At 42.0% G+C, this 17,693-nt stretch overlaps 1 protein-coding gene across 2 annotated transcripts in view; it reads right to left on the bottom strand.

Moving 5' to 3' along the window:
* The window catches only part of CHUK (component of inhibitor of nuclear factor kappa B kinase complex), a 559,943-nt gene that overhangs the window by 56,242 nt on the left and 486,008 nt on the right, over window positions 1-17,693 (bottom strand). The window contains exon 19 of one of the 2 annotated variants that reach the window (XM_078642754.1): window positions 8,981-9,120. The exons of the other annotated variant lie outside the window; for it this stretch is intronic. Coding sequence (XP_078498880.1) covers window positions 8,981-9,120 — 140 coding nt within the window. The remainder of the gene's footprint in view (window positions 1-8,980; window positions 9,121-17,693) is intronic. 2 annotated transcript variants of the gene reach the window in all.

Below are 17,693 nucleotides of genomic sequence, written 5' to 3'. Positions count from 1 at the left end.
AGTATAATTATGATTCCTCTTTTGCTGTAGAGCGTGTTGCACACATTTCTATTTGCCTGCTTTCCACAGGGTTTCACTTGCCTTAATTTTATGTTCTGTGTAACTATGCACTTGAAGTGTCACTCACGGAATAGATGCAGACTTCAGTCTGACACACAGAATGATGTCACAATGCGCCTCATCAAGTGAATTATATCATAATAGGTAGTGTCTAGAGAATTTTGTACATTTTTCTAGACAATTTTATGCCATTCTGCATCTATTTTACAACTAATCAGCAAGTCATGCCAAATATTGCCACCCGCAGAATTACAGTGACTCCCCCCGCCATCCAATTAAAACTTCGTGAAACTATAAATTGGAGGTTGGAGATAAATGTGTATTAAGACTGGGGGGAAAAAAAGCTGCTTTTACACATTTTCCTCAACATCCATATACAATGGCTGCACTGCCTGGGTTGTGAGGAAAAAGTATGAACGCCAACTACACTTATTTCTCATGTTCAACTCGTGAATCCTAAACCACATTAGGATGCAGATGATGCAATATGTGCTGCACAATGGAGAGATTACTTTTCTCCTTAGAATGTGTTTTACCGGATCAGCCAGTCATTCCTAGCAAGAGTACATGAAAATGTTCTGTTTCCTGAAATGGGCATCTACCTCTTATAAACACTTGAAGGTTAACATAAAGACAAAAACTACACACTTGGACCTTATAATCTTAAGGAAGAGACCTCACTTCAAACATCAGATATTCCCTGTGACTAGGAATGTGAAAGCGTGTGACTATTGAATTGGAATGTGAAAGCATGCCTTTTAGTGATCGAAAGTGCATAGCCAATCTCCTTTCTGGATGGAAGGAGTTCGAAGAAACTGTAGCATGCTGAATTTGTCTTTCTTGATAACTAGGTTGAGCAATCTAAAGTTCAGTATTACATAAGGTCTTTAGCTAAGGCCTACTGTCTATTATGAAGTACCCCAAGTGTAGGCAAACATACTGATTATCTTTTTCCAGCCCCTTCGTTGCACAAGACACATTTTCAGTGAATGTAGTGGACTGCATCCAACTCTATTGAGCTGGAGCCGCCTGGGAGAACATGACTTAAAATTGCAGAGCCGATTCATTTTGAAAGATATCGAGCAGCAAAATATCTGTGTTTGTGTTAATATAAGCTTTGGGGGAACTACTATCCTCTCAGCCCCATTGAAGGGGGTAGGGAATGGGGAATGGAAGGTTGATGGTGTGTCGGGAGACTGAAGAAGCAATACCTAGACATTCCTCCGCCCCAAGAGCTGTAGTGGGAAGGGTCGTACCTTTTCCTATTACAGTGGAGTACCCTGCTTTATGGATTCTGCAATTATGATAATTAAATGTTTGAACCCTCTGGTACTCTAAACACAAATGAGGGTAATATTAGGGAAATGTTTATTGACCTGACATTGCTGCGATCCCTACATGCAATACAAAAACTATACACAGACAATGGGTCAAAGTTACTGGAAGCTAACTAAGAAACTGTACATTAATTGGGATACAATCTAGGAATCCATGGTATTCGTAGTGAAAAAAGTGTATTCCCATCAGATACCCATCCTGTTCCGCCCTACATCATTTGGGATCCTTCACCCGAAGGAAGTGGAAACATGTCCACTATAGATTAGGTAGATTGTAGCCCAATCTTTTATGAGGATACTAAAATATGATGGTGGGAAAATGGTATCAGGTGGTAAATGACTAGCAGTGCAAAGAAAATGTGTCAAGTTCAAAGGAACTATGTGAATAATTTAATATTGGGCTGTGGGAGTGGAAAAGAACTTTTAATGGGATCCTACCCACACCCAAAGAAATAAAAACAGTGCAAAGTAGTGTAACAAATGACTACTTAGATGTTAAGAGGTCGACATGTTTCTGCAGTGTGATAGGGTCAAATGATCCCTGTCTGCTTCTTCAGGACCTTATTAATAAATGCTACTGCTGGTGTGCTGAACAACAGTGATTTTTAAATAAAAATTCATATCACCTGAGATCGCCCATGGAGATGATCCAGTTGGTCATGTGAGCATATGGAACAAAGGCACACAAATACATATATACAATTAGTAACGATAGCTTCAAAGAAAAATACACAATTGTGTAAATGAAAAAATGTCAAGTAGTATTGATCAATAGTTGCTAAAAGGTCAACTTAATTACTACAGAGCAATATGAATAGAAAGCCAGGGTAACACTGTACCCACTCACCCATTGTTTGGGGAATGAACTCTCCACCTCACCCGGCTACAGCTCAGGTATAAATGGAGCACCGCTCTATAGAGAAGAACAGAAGAAATAATACAGAAAGAGGAAAAACCAAAGAGACAAACAACTAGACATGATTAGTTATCATCTTCGCCAGATCGGCGCTATTTACAAAAAAGCGTAAATTGACACCAGACAGAGAATTAATATATGTAAAGGATGTTATGAACATATCTCAGGTAGATTAGGTTTGAACTATTACAATTCGTAAACCTTCGTTGCTCCCATGGTTGTTCGGTTCCAATGTTTACGAATTGTAATAGTTCAAACCTAATCTACCTCATCACGTGCCCTTGTGATAAAAGGTATGTGGGCATGACCACGAGAAAAATAAAGATAAGAATATCAGAGCATAAGAGCTCGATACGTTGTAACAAGCAGGCCACGAGATTAACCAATCATTTCTTATCAGCCCAACACTCTCCAACCGATCTACGCTGGACAGTGTTGGAACAACCAGTCATACCCCAATACACCTCCAATATCAGCACCTTCCTACACAGAAGAGAACAAAAATGGCTGTACAGACTTAAAACAGATAAAATGGGATTGAATGAAGATATCCCTTGGATGTCGCTATAACCCCTCCATGTTGCTGATTGCTTCCATAATGGACCGTATCTAGACCTGGTATTGCAGATTACCTCCAACAATTAAGGGCACATAAATCGGACTATTTGTGTTGAGTTGCACAGTGGCCTAGAAATGAGGCAACATCTACTCTGAATGCCGGTCTAGTTTATACCTCATTCACATTATGATTACTCATGTTCAGTATAATATGGTTGAGAGTTGTTTCCACCATATTCATGAATAGTCTTACATTACACCTGTACTATTCAAGAATCCCATAACGACTTACACGTAATGGCAACGGTCAGCAGGCGATGATGCAGGTCTCCCCACTAATTATCATCTTTAGAAAATGATTTCCAATAAAATATGTATGCGATATAGTTATCGCAGAACACATGTTCATGTTGACAAACAAGATAGTTTGTCATCACCCATTCAGCATTGCAAATCTGCAATACTTCGCGCTATACTTCCGCATAAGAAAACTACATCTCCCAAGAGCCTTGTGCGTGATGTACCACGCCCTACCACAGTACTTATGCAAATTGATTTAAAAGTCAGCGCTGTAAAATATCATATCTGACTACATGTATTCGGGCTTTACCTTCTTTGGGTGTGTCCAATGGTCTAAACATTAAACTGTCAAACGAGTGAAAGACTTGCTTAGTCTTTCCTCAGTGTCTTTCAGGATAGACTCCATTACCCAGTAATCTAACGCGATCAGCGGTCACCTGACCTACACAGTGGCGCGCGAAGACACGTCATAAACCCCGCTTCCTGTCCGTTCGGGTACCTCCCACTTGACAGCCTAGACGGATGTCAGGAGTACCGACGGACAGGTAAGCTTACGATACGGGGACAGTGTTCAGCAACCTTTGTTTGCATTCTCGCTTTTTTGCATTCTCGCTTGACCTCATACCACTGTTTAAGCAATGCGAAAGAGACGGGGGCTTTGTTGATCTCGGCCATGTGCGCCGTACTTTTTGTTGGTGAATCAGCGGCGCTTTCTCTACTTAGCGGTCAACCACTTTGACATTCATAGTGGGGTCATTCCTCTTCGATGCCAGCCCAGCGCGTTTGTTTCCAGCGCGTATAACATGAATAAATGTAAGACAAATGAGTCTCTGAGAGATATGTTCATAACATCCTTTACATATATTAATTCTCTGTCTGTGTCAATTTACGCTTTTTTGTAAACAGCGCCGATCTGGCGAAGATGATAACTAATCATGTCTAGTTGTTTGTCTCTTTGGTTTTTCCTCTTTCTGTATTATTTCTTCTGTTCTTCTCTATAGAGCGGTGCTCCATTTATACCTGAGCTGTAGCCGGGTGAGGTGGAGAGTTCATTCCCCAAACAATGGGTGAGTGGGTACAGTGTTACCCTGGCTTTCTATTCATATTGCTCTGTAGCAATTAAGTTGACCTTTTAGCAACTATTGATCAATACTACTTGACATTTTTTCATTTACACAATTGTGTATTTTTCTTTGAAGCTATCGTTACTAATTGTATATATGTATTTGTGTGCCTTTGTTCCATATGCTCACATGACCAACTGGATCATCTCCATGGGCGATCTCAGGTGATATGAATTTTTATTTAAAAATCACTGTTCAGCACACCAGCAGTAGCATTTATTAATAAGGTCCTGAAGAAGCAGACAGGGATCATTTGACCCTATCACACTGCAGAAACATGTCGACCTCTTAACATCTAAGTAGTCATTTGTTACACTACTTTGCACTGTTTTTATTTCTTTGGGTGTGGGTAGGATCCCATTAAAAGTTCTTTTCCACTCCCACAACCCAATATTAAATTATTCACATAGTTCCTTTGAACTTGACACATTTTCTTTGCACTGCTAGTCATTTACCACCTGATACCATTTTCCCACCATCATATTTTAGTATCCTCATAAAAGATTGGGCTACAATCTACCTAATCTATAGTGGACATGTTTCCACTTCCTTCGGGTGAAGGATCCCAAATGATGTAGGGCGGAACAGGATGGGTATCTGATGGGAATACACTTTTTTCACTACGAATACCATGGATTCCTAGATTGTATCCCAATTAATGTACAGTTTCTTAGTTAGCTTCCAGTAACTTTGACCCATTGTCTGTGTATAGTTTTTGTATTGAACCCTCTGGTAGACATGCTAAAATGCTGTGCCCACGTTCTTAAAGGCTTTGCTAGTGGATCCTGTTTTTCTAAGAACACAGATTTGAAGGTTTCTGATTTGGATTTTATGCAAATTATTGCTGTCCCTTATTCACTGATATCCAAAAATACAAATATATTTTTGTTTGCTATGTTTATGGCTTTAACTTGTCAGAGCAGGGGAGAAAATTTACACACAGTGTGAGTCCTCTCTGCCTCCCAAGTTATTTATGTAACAGTTGCTCTTATTAGATGGTAAGTTGCTATTTACTTCTCTACAAGAATATCCAAGACTTCTTGCTGCAAAGATGACATTAAACTATATTACCATGTTTGACTCAGAAGGCTGAATCATATCTGCCTAATAAGGCAGAGCAACTAGCAAGTCTCATGACCTAACCACTGGCAGCAGACTCTTTCCTGATCACGAGGTTCATCCTCTTATTATCACAGATTTTAGATGAATAACTGAGCATGAAATGAATTTGAACGGACAGAATCTGGTGTTGCTCCATGGCCTACTCTTGGACATGTGGCATTAAGGGCACACTATTGTTTTATGTGCTGTAGGAAGTACCAGAGTTTCAAAAATTAACAGATGATGAAACAGAGTTGAAGATATATTAAGCAAATAAGCAGGATGGCGATACTTGCAAGTGAAATTACATTATTTAGGGCCAGATGTACATAGCTTTGTGTTTGCAATTACATAATAGCATTTTTTTGTGAAACAGCTATGTACAAATGTGTTGTTCACCCATTTAGCGATTCCTAGTAGGTCGCAAATAGATCTACCTCATTAATATTCATGAGATAGAATGCAATTGGCGACTCACTGGGAATCGCTAAACTGACAGGGATGGTGGCCTGCTGGGGTCAGCAAACCACCATGTCAGTCATTGCTTTTATATAAAGCAATGTTTTTTTTCTTTTAAATGCAGCCAATTTTCCTTTAAAAAAAAAAAACTACGAGTTTCAATAAGAAAAATGAAAAGTTTTCTTATCATTTTTTAAGAGTAGCAGTAATCTGTGGCATAATTGCCTGCTCTTAAAAACAGTTTTTACAAGCATTCACAAACATGAAGGGGTCCCTTGTGGACCCCATCCCGTTTGTGAATGGGTTGAAGTAGTCAGTAGAATGTGAATGTTTTACGACTGCATTTCAGTTACAAAACATTCAGACGTACCACTGTGAGTCGCTTTTAGGAAGGGATGCCCCTTCCTGATACTAAATAGCAAACCTATTTTACGATTGAGTAATAGGTTACTGAATCACAAAATAGGGCTTTTTACATATGAAAATGCTTTTCTGCAGTGACAAACGGCCTGATTACTTTGTGACCTGAAAAACGCTACGTACATCTGGCCCAAAGTGAAGATAGTTTTGACGGTCAATATCATATGTCTCATCTGGAGTAAACAAAGAGGAGTGAGCCTCCAAATCCGACTCTGTGAGAATACAGAAATATAGAGACCAAATAGTTAGTGTTGAAGAGTACCCTCCATCAATCAACAAAGTGTAGATACACTAGGCAGACGCATCCGTAGAATGCAAGACTTCCACATGTGGCTCTCTTCTAGGGAAAGGAAGCAATGTGCATAGCTTTCTTCAGAGTGGAGGTAGAACAGAAACACTTGCAGGTGACAAAGAAAGCTCTCTGGTCTCCATTCAGTCTTAAGCATTTTTAGGAGGCGTGATGTTAAGGACCGGAAATTGTGTTCTCGATATTGATTATCTTTCTACTTTTAAACAATGGCTCAACATCTAAGATTCTCTCAGCAATGAGTGCCCGCTGAATGTTAGTTACCCTTTGCAATGGTTTTCATTTCAAAGGCAGCCTATCCAAGCTGGGTTGTGCTGTTCAATGAATCATTAACAGCGTACAAGATAAGAACAAAGGAAGGTAAATTGCTCACACCTAGGGGGTCTGGGGGGCGCTGCTTAGGTTTCAGGGAATAGAAGAGAGGCAGATTAAGGAAGAGGGAGATATGAGGGTTAAAAAAGAGAGAGAGGGGGCACCGTGTGACAACATTCAAATGGCCATGACACAACAATCCTACGATGAAGAGCGTAAGAAATCAAAGCTTGGAGAGAAAAAAAAAGGAGGTTGTAAAAATAATTGGAAACAAATTATGAAACAGAAGAAAACTCAATTCCTATTACATGGGCTTTTGAAAGGGAAACTGTTCATCATGCAGTGAGCGTTTAAACAAGAGTCTAGGGGCATGCATATACATGACACTACAAGGACGAATTAAAAGCAAAGGTTTTCCTGAGGCCTTCCTAAGGTGTATAGGATCAGGATGATGGGACTTAATATGCAAGAGACTAAAAGACAAACAAATGATCTTTTTGCAAGTTTAGTTGTCACAGAGTGCACTCACACTGGTGACATGCCGGTGTGATTAGTGTGGAAGTGACAACAGTTCATGGGGTACTAAAGAAGCTTTCTACTGAATTAATGAAACAAGCCCATCTGCTCTTTCTTTCTTGTGTCTCTCACAAACCTATGTAGAAGTAAAAGACATCTTCTTTACTAGTGAATAACACAGTCAAAGTCCTCATTCAGCAAATTTCTACCGGCCTGACACTAAATTCAGAATTATATCCAAATTGGTTTTTTTTACATGAAAGAAAGGTCAGAAATTAAAGGAATAATGGGGCTAAAATGTTTACCTTCCAGTCCCGGCAGCGGCGGGTAGGTCACCAGCTGAGTTGCGGACAGCGCAAACCACATGAAGAAGTCCCTTATGCATGACCTGTCGGGTATTGAGGAAGCTTTTAAACAATCCTATTAGGGCGCCGGGAAACCCACTGCGGGTAGCTGTGCGCCTTATAAGTTTAAATAAATAAATAGATCCAGTACTATCAGGTAGATCCAGTACTACCAGGTACTTCACACAAATAGTAGTTTGGGTGGTCAGCAGTGTGAGTTTTTACCACATTACTACTCTTGTTGAAGATAGATGACAAAGTATTTTAGGTCCTGACGAATCGCCCCTAGATTAAAGATTAGGCGAGAAAACATGTTGACCGTTCACACAAAAGAGCGCCCCATCTGAGACATAATCCCAGCTTTGCGCCTTTTGTTTTGGTTTTATTCAGGGTAGGAGACTCACTGATTAAAATTGTTGTTGCTGGTACTCCCAATCCTGTTTTAATTTGCTTATCCAAAACATTCCATCATCTTCACTCACTAGGGCCCTCACCACCACGGCACCAAACAGCTTTTGGAAAAAAGATCTCCGCGAAAGTGCCACTCATTGGGAGCCCGTTGGGTATTGTAGCGCCGGTCAGACGAGGAGCAGCCCAATGATGAAGCATGACACCTCTCTGGATGTGTGATGGCCCTATATTCCAATAAAATGAATTCCCACCTCTGAACCATTAACGGCTGAGTAACATTTATATCCCTTCAACTGACTCTGTTTTAACTAATCAGGAACACGATATTACTTATTTTGCTAAAATGTTTACACAATGCCACACATCTTCACACCCTGCTCCATAAAACACAATGTTACGTCTTTGCTGTTGACTGTTAGAGTACTCTTGATATTAGTTAAGGCACATGAAGGAAGATATCCAGTTATACTTCCACACCACTGGGTCACAGGCTATGTTGTCATGGTGCTTACAACACAAGGGCAGCTTATTCTGCAAAAGTCTGGACTTCTGCACTAAAGGTAAGACAATGACATAAAAAAACACTTTACATGCCACGCTGTCTGGTGCAAAATGTGATGTTAAAAATAAGTTATAAGATATGTCCTGCTCCGAACTTTTAATGTAGATAAAATGGTTTAACACGTCAGCATCTCTAGAAAGACTGGTCCAAAAAAACAACATTTTGAAACAAAGGAAAATTCATTTTCTTGATTATAAAGGTTGCTTATTTCTACTTTTCATACTTTCCCCGGCAAACGTAGATCCTTGCTTACCCTTCTTCTTTGGTGTCTGTTATTGAGGACAACGAATGTGGAATATTTCCACAAGTAGTCTGGGGACACCACGCTGGTGTCTGAGGGGTGGCAGACACTTCAAAACTGGAGGTCACTAGTGATCGAGCAGAGCTCTGCGTCTAAAAGAGTGAAAAGTATGAAAGAAGACATCAAAAGGAAGACAAAACAAAGGAAAGGAGTACATGACCTCACACTGTTAATGACCTAATATCCACAGGTCTCACTTACAACTTTAAAAAGGTGCTGGGTTGCTTCTGTATTTAATTTCAAAGAAATATCTAAAGTTCACTGCCTATCAGGTAGTGTCTATTACTTGGGCTTTATTATTTAACATATGTCTTCATGCTATTCATCCATGTATACACCAAGCATATTTGGCACCTATTGTTTATAAACAAAATCATCTGGCTCAGAACGTGCTGCTCTGCTTGGCAGCCACAGAACTCATGTGTTAAACCATACTATACTGTGTAGCTTTTCACTCCTTTTGGCAGAACCATCTCTCAGTTTGTCTGTGTTACTCTACTCATGACTGTTTTATATAGCTTAATACTCTATTTTAACTTTTTCAAACTCTGCCAAAAATCTACCTTCAATAAGTATGTTAAACGTTCACCAATCTTGAAATTTCACTTCTCTGCAGCATTTTTAATCGGTGTGCCTTTTGAGGATTATAGCGTCTGAATGAGCCCAGTCTAATGATCACTGTCTGAATTAATTCCTAAAACAGTATTGCTTGGGTTAAATATTCCCTGTTCTTAGCAAAAACTATATTAAACCTACAAAACATTTTGTGATTGTGTATGGTACACTAGCCCCAAAGCTGAACAAACTACCCTGTAGGACTTTAGAAAACTTCTGATCAAAACAAGACAGTCTCATACGGTTTGACTTTACAGCAGCTTTCCACTCTGTTGACTAAGATTGAGCAAATCAACAGATATCAAGCACACAGCACTCAAGTGATTGTTAATTTTGCTGGTGCAAGGAACTTAAGTCAAGCTGTTTGTACACCTCCTTGATACTACCAGCATTGTGAGCAGAGATCCTCTTGGTAGCCCAACATTTTCAATGTTCCCCATACCATAAATAATCCACCTTTACCTTTTCAGAAAATTAAAAAACAATGCAGAAAACAATTTAATTCCCAAAATAAGTGATTCCACAAAGTGCACTATACCCCCAGCACTTGATCCAATCGTTCATTAGACTTCGGTTTGCCTCACCACATGCCTTTGGTCCTCGCTCTTGGGATTTACCACTTTCACTACTAGATTTACATTTACCTTGCCTTGTTGTTCACAAAAAGATGAAGCCCAAATGTCAATGGGACTCTAACCATACTACACAGCTTAACACACTTCAATTGCATCACACCATCTTTGAAGTCCTTATCCTGTATTCACGGTCAAAGAGCAACCTGGCATCGAAGCCAAATACCTTCTGCGTAAAGAATCAAACAATGCATGGGGAAGTGCCCAAATAATGCTCTATACTAGTGGTTTTCAACCTTTTGACATATAGGGACCCCTAAGTAATTACTGAAACCCAAGGACCCACACTGAATTACCAGAGTCAAGGGACCCCACTGAATTATTACTGGAAGCAGTGGACCCCAGGACTCAGGATTTTCAATGAATTTAACAACAAAAGGATACAGAAAAAACAAACAAATATCCATCAAGCAAATATAAAAATGCTGAAAAATGTTAGTTAATTTACAAACTTTTTTTTTTTAAATCAAGAGTTTAATGGAAAGGTTGGAGTTTTCCTAAATTCACTGAGGTCAATCATCGTCAATACTGCATTCTGTTTGTTGCACTTGACTTCCCACAAAATCAATCTGATGATACCAACTCATTTTAGCCTCCATTTTCAAATGAATTCACATTTACCAAAAGGTTTACAATATTGATTTTTAACATTTTGAGTCTTTATTTACATTTACTTTAGAAATCTGTTAAGAAATGTTGACTTTATAAGCAGCTGCGGAACACTGAATAGGCTTCCTGGACTCGCAGGGGTCCCCGTACCACAGTTTAAGAACCACTGCTCTGCATCGTTATTACCGCACTCTAAGATGCCAAACATTATGAATTATCCTGTCGCCAAAATCAGTACACGGGTACTACCTGTGAAACTGCATTCCACAGCATCTCCATCAAAAAACAGATTTCTTGAAGTTTGCTAAGGGGTAACACCCACCTGTTACGCTTCGTCTACGGACTAGTGTTATTTGGCAATCACATTGAGCAATTTGCCAATAGTATGGCTGTGAAGGAATCTTCTTAAGTCTTAGGAACCTTCTACAAATTGGTTTGATGTTTCCATTACAGATCCAATTCTGATTCAGACTATCTCTTTTAGCAGAGTATCATCATTTAATGAGTAGTGAGTAGGGCAGGTAAATCCGGAGGGATGTACCTGAATTGCTTGTGAACATTTTTGATATGCATGTTCATTGAACAGCTAATGTAAAAGTGCAATCTTGAGTGACAAAAGCAAGGGCTGTTGGGTGCCTTCACAGCCAGTGAAAGCATATTTGGAATATGTTGGAGTATGGTCCCAATTCTATTTAAGTACGTTCTGTTTTCAGCTGTGCCAGACCTAGAATATATTTTAACTGCCAACAGTCAATTAGGTAAAGCACTAGCCAGACATCTATCTATATCTATATATTTATTTGACCCAGAGTGTGCGGATAAGAAATTAATAGTGTGTGAGAAATATATTAACCGTGCAACTACTGCTGGTCCTCTGGGGAGGAGTGTGGCACATGTAAATCCACAGCACTACCTGCTATGAACAGATGATTACAGGGGGAAGTAATACTTTCCGTTCATAGCATGTGTGGCTGTAGATATACATGCTCTGCATAGACTGTAAAACCGCCCCCTTCCTCCCCACACAACAGTCACTAGCAGATGTTTGGAAAAGTGTTTTTAAAACTGCTTAGCCAACTGAATCTTGCTGGCGTGGAAGCACAACCACATATCAATGCTTTGTGAAAGTGTGTGGCGTTCACCACATAGCAGCCTTACATATGTCCAGGATAGGGATAGTTCCTAGCAAAGCAAGTGTAGGCCCCTTTATTCAGTCTAGAGCTCACACTTGGGAGCACTGGTAGAGTGTGTTTAGCCTTAGCATATCATTTATTGCTACATTTAGCTATCCATCTGGCAATGCCACCTTTGGAAATAGCAGATCTGATGTGAGTTGAGGAAAGGCTACACAAAGTTGATTAGACTTTCTGAATGGCTTAGTTATCTAAATAATACATAATGGCTCTTTTAGCATCAATATTGCAAAGTGCCCCTTTCAACTACAGGCTTTGGCTGTTGGAAAAAATATGGGTAGCTAAATGGTTGATATGAAAATTGCTGAGGAAACCATATGCAGGAATTAAGGGTTAGTGTGAAGAACTACCATAACTCTACAAACCTAAATGTATGATTCCAGAATTGTAAGAGATGGAGCTCACTAATGAGCTCAGGAGAAATGATTCCTATGAGGAAACCCACCTACCAAGATACATTTTCCAATATATACAAATGCAGAGGCTCACAAGGAGGGCCCAAAAGTCATGAGAGTGCCACATTTAAGTTCTATCCAGGAGCATGAGGCATTTTTAGAGGGATAGCGCTTTCCAACTCTTCCATGAAGGCTTTAATGACCAGTACCCTGAAAATAGAGGAATGCTGTCTGTTTTTAAGGTATGCTGCAACTGCAGTGATATGTAGTTTAATTGATATGTTAGCTATGCTTGTGTTATAAAGGTGCATTAGGTATGAAATGACATCATGCACAGAAACTGCAAATATGTCTATCTGTTAAGGTTAAGGAAAACAGTAGGGCATAACCTTTTCCGCTTGGCTGAGTAGCAAGCCAGAGAAGTGGGGTTCCTTGCCTCCTGCAAAATTACCATGCAATCCTATGGAAGGCTAAGGTATTTGAGCTCTACGTACTCAGGTGACAAATTGGTAGACGGAGGTATTTAAGATTTGGGTGTTTGTGGCGCCCCTTATACGTAGTGAGGAAGTCCAGCCTAAATGGGAGCTTCTGGTGAAAGCTGACTGACATTACTAGAAGCATTGAGTACCATAGATGTCTTGCCTAAGTTGGTGCAACTAGAATTTGAGTCATTGTCACATGCTATATCTTCCTTACGACATATGGGATGAGGGAAAGAGGAGAAAAGTGTAAGCAAATATCTAACTGGTTTAGAACACCTTGTCCCTGAAATGGGGGTGTGGATATCTGGCGGTGAGGTTTTGGTATTTTGTGTTTTTTGGAGAAGCGAAAAGGTCTAGTATGGGAGTCCCCCAAAGGTGGAAGTACTTTTGGCGGACTTATGGGTCCCACTTTGACACATCTTGCTGAGCAGGTATGCAGAGTCGTTTTCCACTCCTGGCAAGCTGTCTGCCAAGAAGGATGTTGTGAATGACTGCCCATTGCAAAATCTCCTGTGCTAGATGAGAAAGCTGGGTAGAGTGGGTCACCCACTGCTTTCGAAAGCAAAACATGGTAATCATGCGGTCTGTCCTTATGATTGTAATTTTCCTGTGAAGAAGTGGGTGAAACATTTTGAGGGCTAGTATGATGTTTAGCAATTCCAAGCAGTTGATGTGGCAACCCTGGTGTTGTAAAGACCAGTGCCTTGGATGGTCAAGTGGTGAAGGAGGGAGTCCCAGCCCAACAGCAAGGCATCGGTGGTGATGGTCACCTTCAGAATGGGGGATATAAAGGGCCAGACACTCAAATTGCTATTGTTATTAATACTAGATGCTCTTATTGAACTCCTCTTGCTCCTATTGCAGTGATAGACACTTCTGTAATGCTCCCTTGTGCAACTTGGCATGTGGGACAATTACTATGCAGGAAGCCATCACGCTCAGTAGTTTCATCAAACTGTGGATAGCAATGGAGCAGTGTGTATGAAAAAAAACTGCAGCTTCTGAAACGCCATTACCCTCTAGTGGGTATGCCTGGCCTGTTTCTGCATATGAAGGGCTGAATTTGCTGTGGATGGAGTTGCGATTTTTTCACATTGATGGTAAATCAGAGTTTGTGCAGTACAGACACTGCTATCTGAGTGTGAGCTAGACATTGGTCTTTGCTGCTGCTCTTTATCGGCCAGTCATCTAGGTATGGAAACATATAAACAGCATGTCTGAGCATATGCGCTGCCACAAATGCTAGGCAGATTGCAAATACCCTTGCGTGTAGTAACACCAAAGCTGACAACTTCAAACAGGTAGTGTTGTCCTCTTACCATGACGCGAAGGCACCTGATGGTGCTGGGTGCATGGGGATGTGAAAGTACATGCCTTTCAGAGTCAAAGCTGCCATGAAGTCACTGTGTCATAGCAACGGGATGACATCTTGTAATGTAATACTTCGAAAGTGTTGGGAGTGTTGGGAGGGGTAGAGATCAACCCGGTGGTGGACTGACCAGACCGCTGGTTACCCGACCCATGGCGCCGGTAGGAACCACGGCTACGCAGAGGCTGGAAAGATTGAGCACCACAGTGGCTGGGCGGGTAAGGACGTGGTTGCATGCCCCTTCCATGACCAAGAAAGGAGCTAAAGGTGGATTGACGGTGATGAGGGTGACGAGGGTACATTGAAAGGCCCAAGGACCTGGCCATAGCCCTGCTGACCTTAAAGCGCTCCAGCACCAAATTCGCCTAGTGTCCAAAGACACAGGAGCCATCAAAGGGCATGTCTATGAGTGATGAGAGGACATCCCCAGAAAAGCAAGTAGTCTTCAACCAGGCGTGGCTCCGCAGGGCCACTGTAGACTAAACCGCTCTGCCTAGTGAGTCAGTGATGTCTATTCTGCAACTGTGCTATGCGAAGGAACACACTGCTTTCCGAATAGGACCCCGCACTCGGAGGGATACCTACAAACGACTTTGGGACGGATCTGTCCTTCATTTATGATAATTTCCATGAGCAAGACGCTCTCTATATGAAGATTGAAATTTATGGTCTGGACAATACGCCTACGCATACCTATGAGAAGTTCTGAATAAATAACTTTTGCCCTGACGAAGTCAAATGGTCTTAACGACCTAGACGAAACACGTGTTGGCGGCGTTTTTTTTGGTTTATTTGTGACTATATGAAGATTGGACCATATCAGTTGAAGGAATGAAACACTTTTCTATGAAGAATAAATGAAGAGCACCTAAAATATTGGGACTTGCTGATTTGAATTGATTTAAATTTTCTTACAGCTCAGGATCTGGCTTATGTTTGTACTGACTAACTGTGGCGCCCTGGTGTCACAGTTTTTGATTCTGGTGGGGTGACCAGAATTTTGATCCTTTGAAGCTTACCAAATATTGTGACTGCACTTTTATTTCTCCTCCCAGCGCACTGTATCCCTTTTCGCCCCGTTCTGTTGCTGTTGTTCTATTCTGCATCTGATGGTGAACTTAGCTGCATCCCTCCAGTTGGGAACAGCTTGGGAGAGCACAGCCCAGGCCTCCTCCTGGACAGTAGGCAGCACCTGTGCAATCATATCCCACAGAGCACAGGAATAGCAGAACAAAAGCCATGCGGTGTTCACCAACCCCAATTACAGTCTGGTGGAAGAAAGCATTTTTTTAGTATAAATTGCCCAGCCTCTTGGATTCCCGATCCGGCATGGCGGTTGGGAATGAACCAGCATTTTGCAAGTAAAGTGGGGGCCTGGACCACCAAGTCTTCTGAGGTAGGATGTTCCGTGACAAATTTTGGGTCTCCTGAAATGGGGCGGAGCTGACGGGCAATTGTCCTGTTCACAGAATCCCCTATGCTGGGCTTGGACCAGGTCTCAAGCAGGACATCGTTAAGTGCTTCATTAAATAGGAGAAGCGGTTCAGAAGGAAACTCCCAGCTGAAGCACTTCCATCAAGACATTAGTCTTGATTGCCACCGAAGGCAAGCTAAGGTCCTGGACCTTAGCCGCCCTCAGCGGCACCATTGAGAATGACGCTCTCTCCACTGTAGTCACGGTAAAGGGAGAAAGCATGCTAGTATCTGGAGAAGTGTCCAGTCTACTGGCTTCCGCCAGATCCTCACACCAGTCCAAGGAGTCATATGACTGATGTTCTTTAGGGTCCAGGGACCCCTACCATTCTTCCTAAAGTCCTTGCATTAGAGATTTGGCCCTGGCCTTGCAGGCATGGCTCCAGTTGGTGCCATGCCGGAGTCGGATGACGCCTCTCTGGCTCTGTGTCGGAGGTGGGAATGAGAATGGGGATGGCGCCGGGAGTGTCTGCCTTGGGACTGGCACCAGGAAGAGTCAACATAGCATGACCGGCACTGGTCAGGATCCATCTGTGAATCCTTGGGGTCTTACTGGTGCCGGAGCCGCTGGCATGGATCCAGTAGGGTCAGCTCCTGAACCTGTGGAGCCCTAGGGCGCACCAGAGGGAACGGGCCACTCAAATATGAAGCTCATGGCCTTAGAACTTCTGAATTTGAGCAGGGGTTGCTCTGGCTCCCAGAAAAGCAGGAAAGCGCGGAGTCGGCCCAGGTGCTAGCTCTACTGTGGAGCAAGGCATCGAGGGATGTTCCTTCATCTCATCAGCCAACGGACAAGGTGAAGTCGAAGCACACTTCGAAAACTTCTTTTTTAGGGACTGAGACTCCTAGGACTTCCTCTTGATCAGGAAGTTGGGCATCGAGCAGTTACGAGTTTGAGGGATGCATCTTTTAAGGCCTTAGAATGCATGGCTGGTAAGTCGGGACAGGCCTTCGGGGCATGGTCTCGTTTGAGTCAAAAAAGGTAAACAAGGTGTGGGTCCATCACAGACATATGTTGGTGACAGGTGCCAGAGGGCCCGAAGCTGGCCTTCTTTGATGACATTACTCCCACACCAGGAGGTAAGATCTAAAAAAAAAAACTTCAATAAAACTTTGAAAAAAACGAAGCCAAAAAGCGACTAAGGGGTAGCTCTTCCCAGATCTGCACTGATTGCCGCAGAAAGAAAAGAACTGACATCAGAGCGCCTAGGTTGCGCCTATATAGGCGCCGCAAATGTCACTTCTGGCGCGGATGACACCACAAGAAGCTGAATGACACCACCCACTGGCACGCAGGGGTACTGCACAACAACAATTTCCAGATCCAGTTTGACACATGGGGATAATTCCAAGTTAAGGAATCTGCAGCTAGAAGTCTCTACCAGATATAATTGTATATCAGGACAGTTGGGTCCGCGTGAGGCTCGATGGTCTCACAGGAGTGCCAATTTGATATTTGAGCGCTTGGACTGGCCCAGGAACCTTTTTTCCCACTTGGGCCATCTTGCTCCCTTGCTCGTGAGAGTGAGCGCTCCGATTAGCTGCCAGCAATATGATAAATTGTTGGTGGCAGCCATTACAGGACTCTGGGAGTTAGTACTCTGTCCTGAAGTAAAAAATATAATAATATAGGGGGGGTAGGGTAGGTATACCCTGCACCTCTTAGTCCAGATGCTGGGCTCCCAGAAGGATCCCCCGCCCAAAAAAGGCAGTTTCTGCTGTGATACTGTGGAAACCACAAAATGGCAGCATAGTCGCTTTCTTTTATTAAGTTATTAAGGAGCGTAGGGAGCACAGCCGAAATCACAGCTTAGGTAGACAAGTACTATGGTAGCTACTCACCACTATGTAAACTATAAAACAAACTAGAACACTCAGACAAGGTCATCAGTGACGT

Source organism: Lissotriton helveticus, chromosome 5_1, assembly GCF_964261635.1.
Source record: "Lissotriton helveticus chromosome 5_1, aLisHel1.1, whole genome shotgun sequence".
NCBI classification, from domain to species: Eukaryota; Metazoa; Chordata; class Amphibia; order Caudata; family Salamandridae; genus Lissotriton; species Lissotriton helveticus.
The sequence above is the reverse complement of the archived record's forward strand: the minus strand, read 5'-3'. Positions and strand labels throughout refer to the sequence as shown.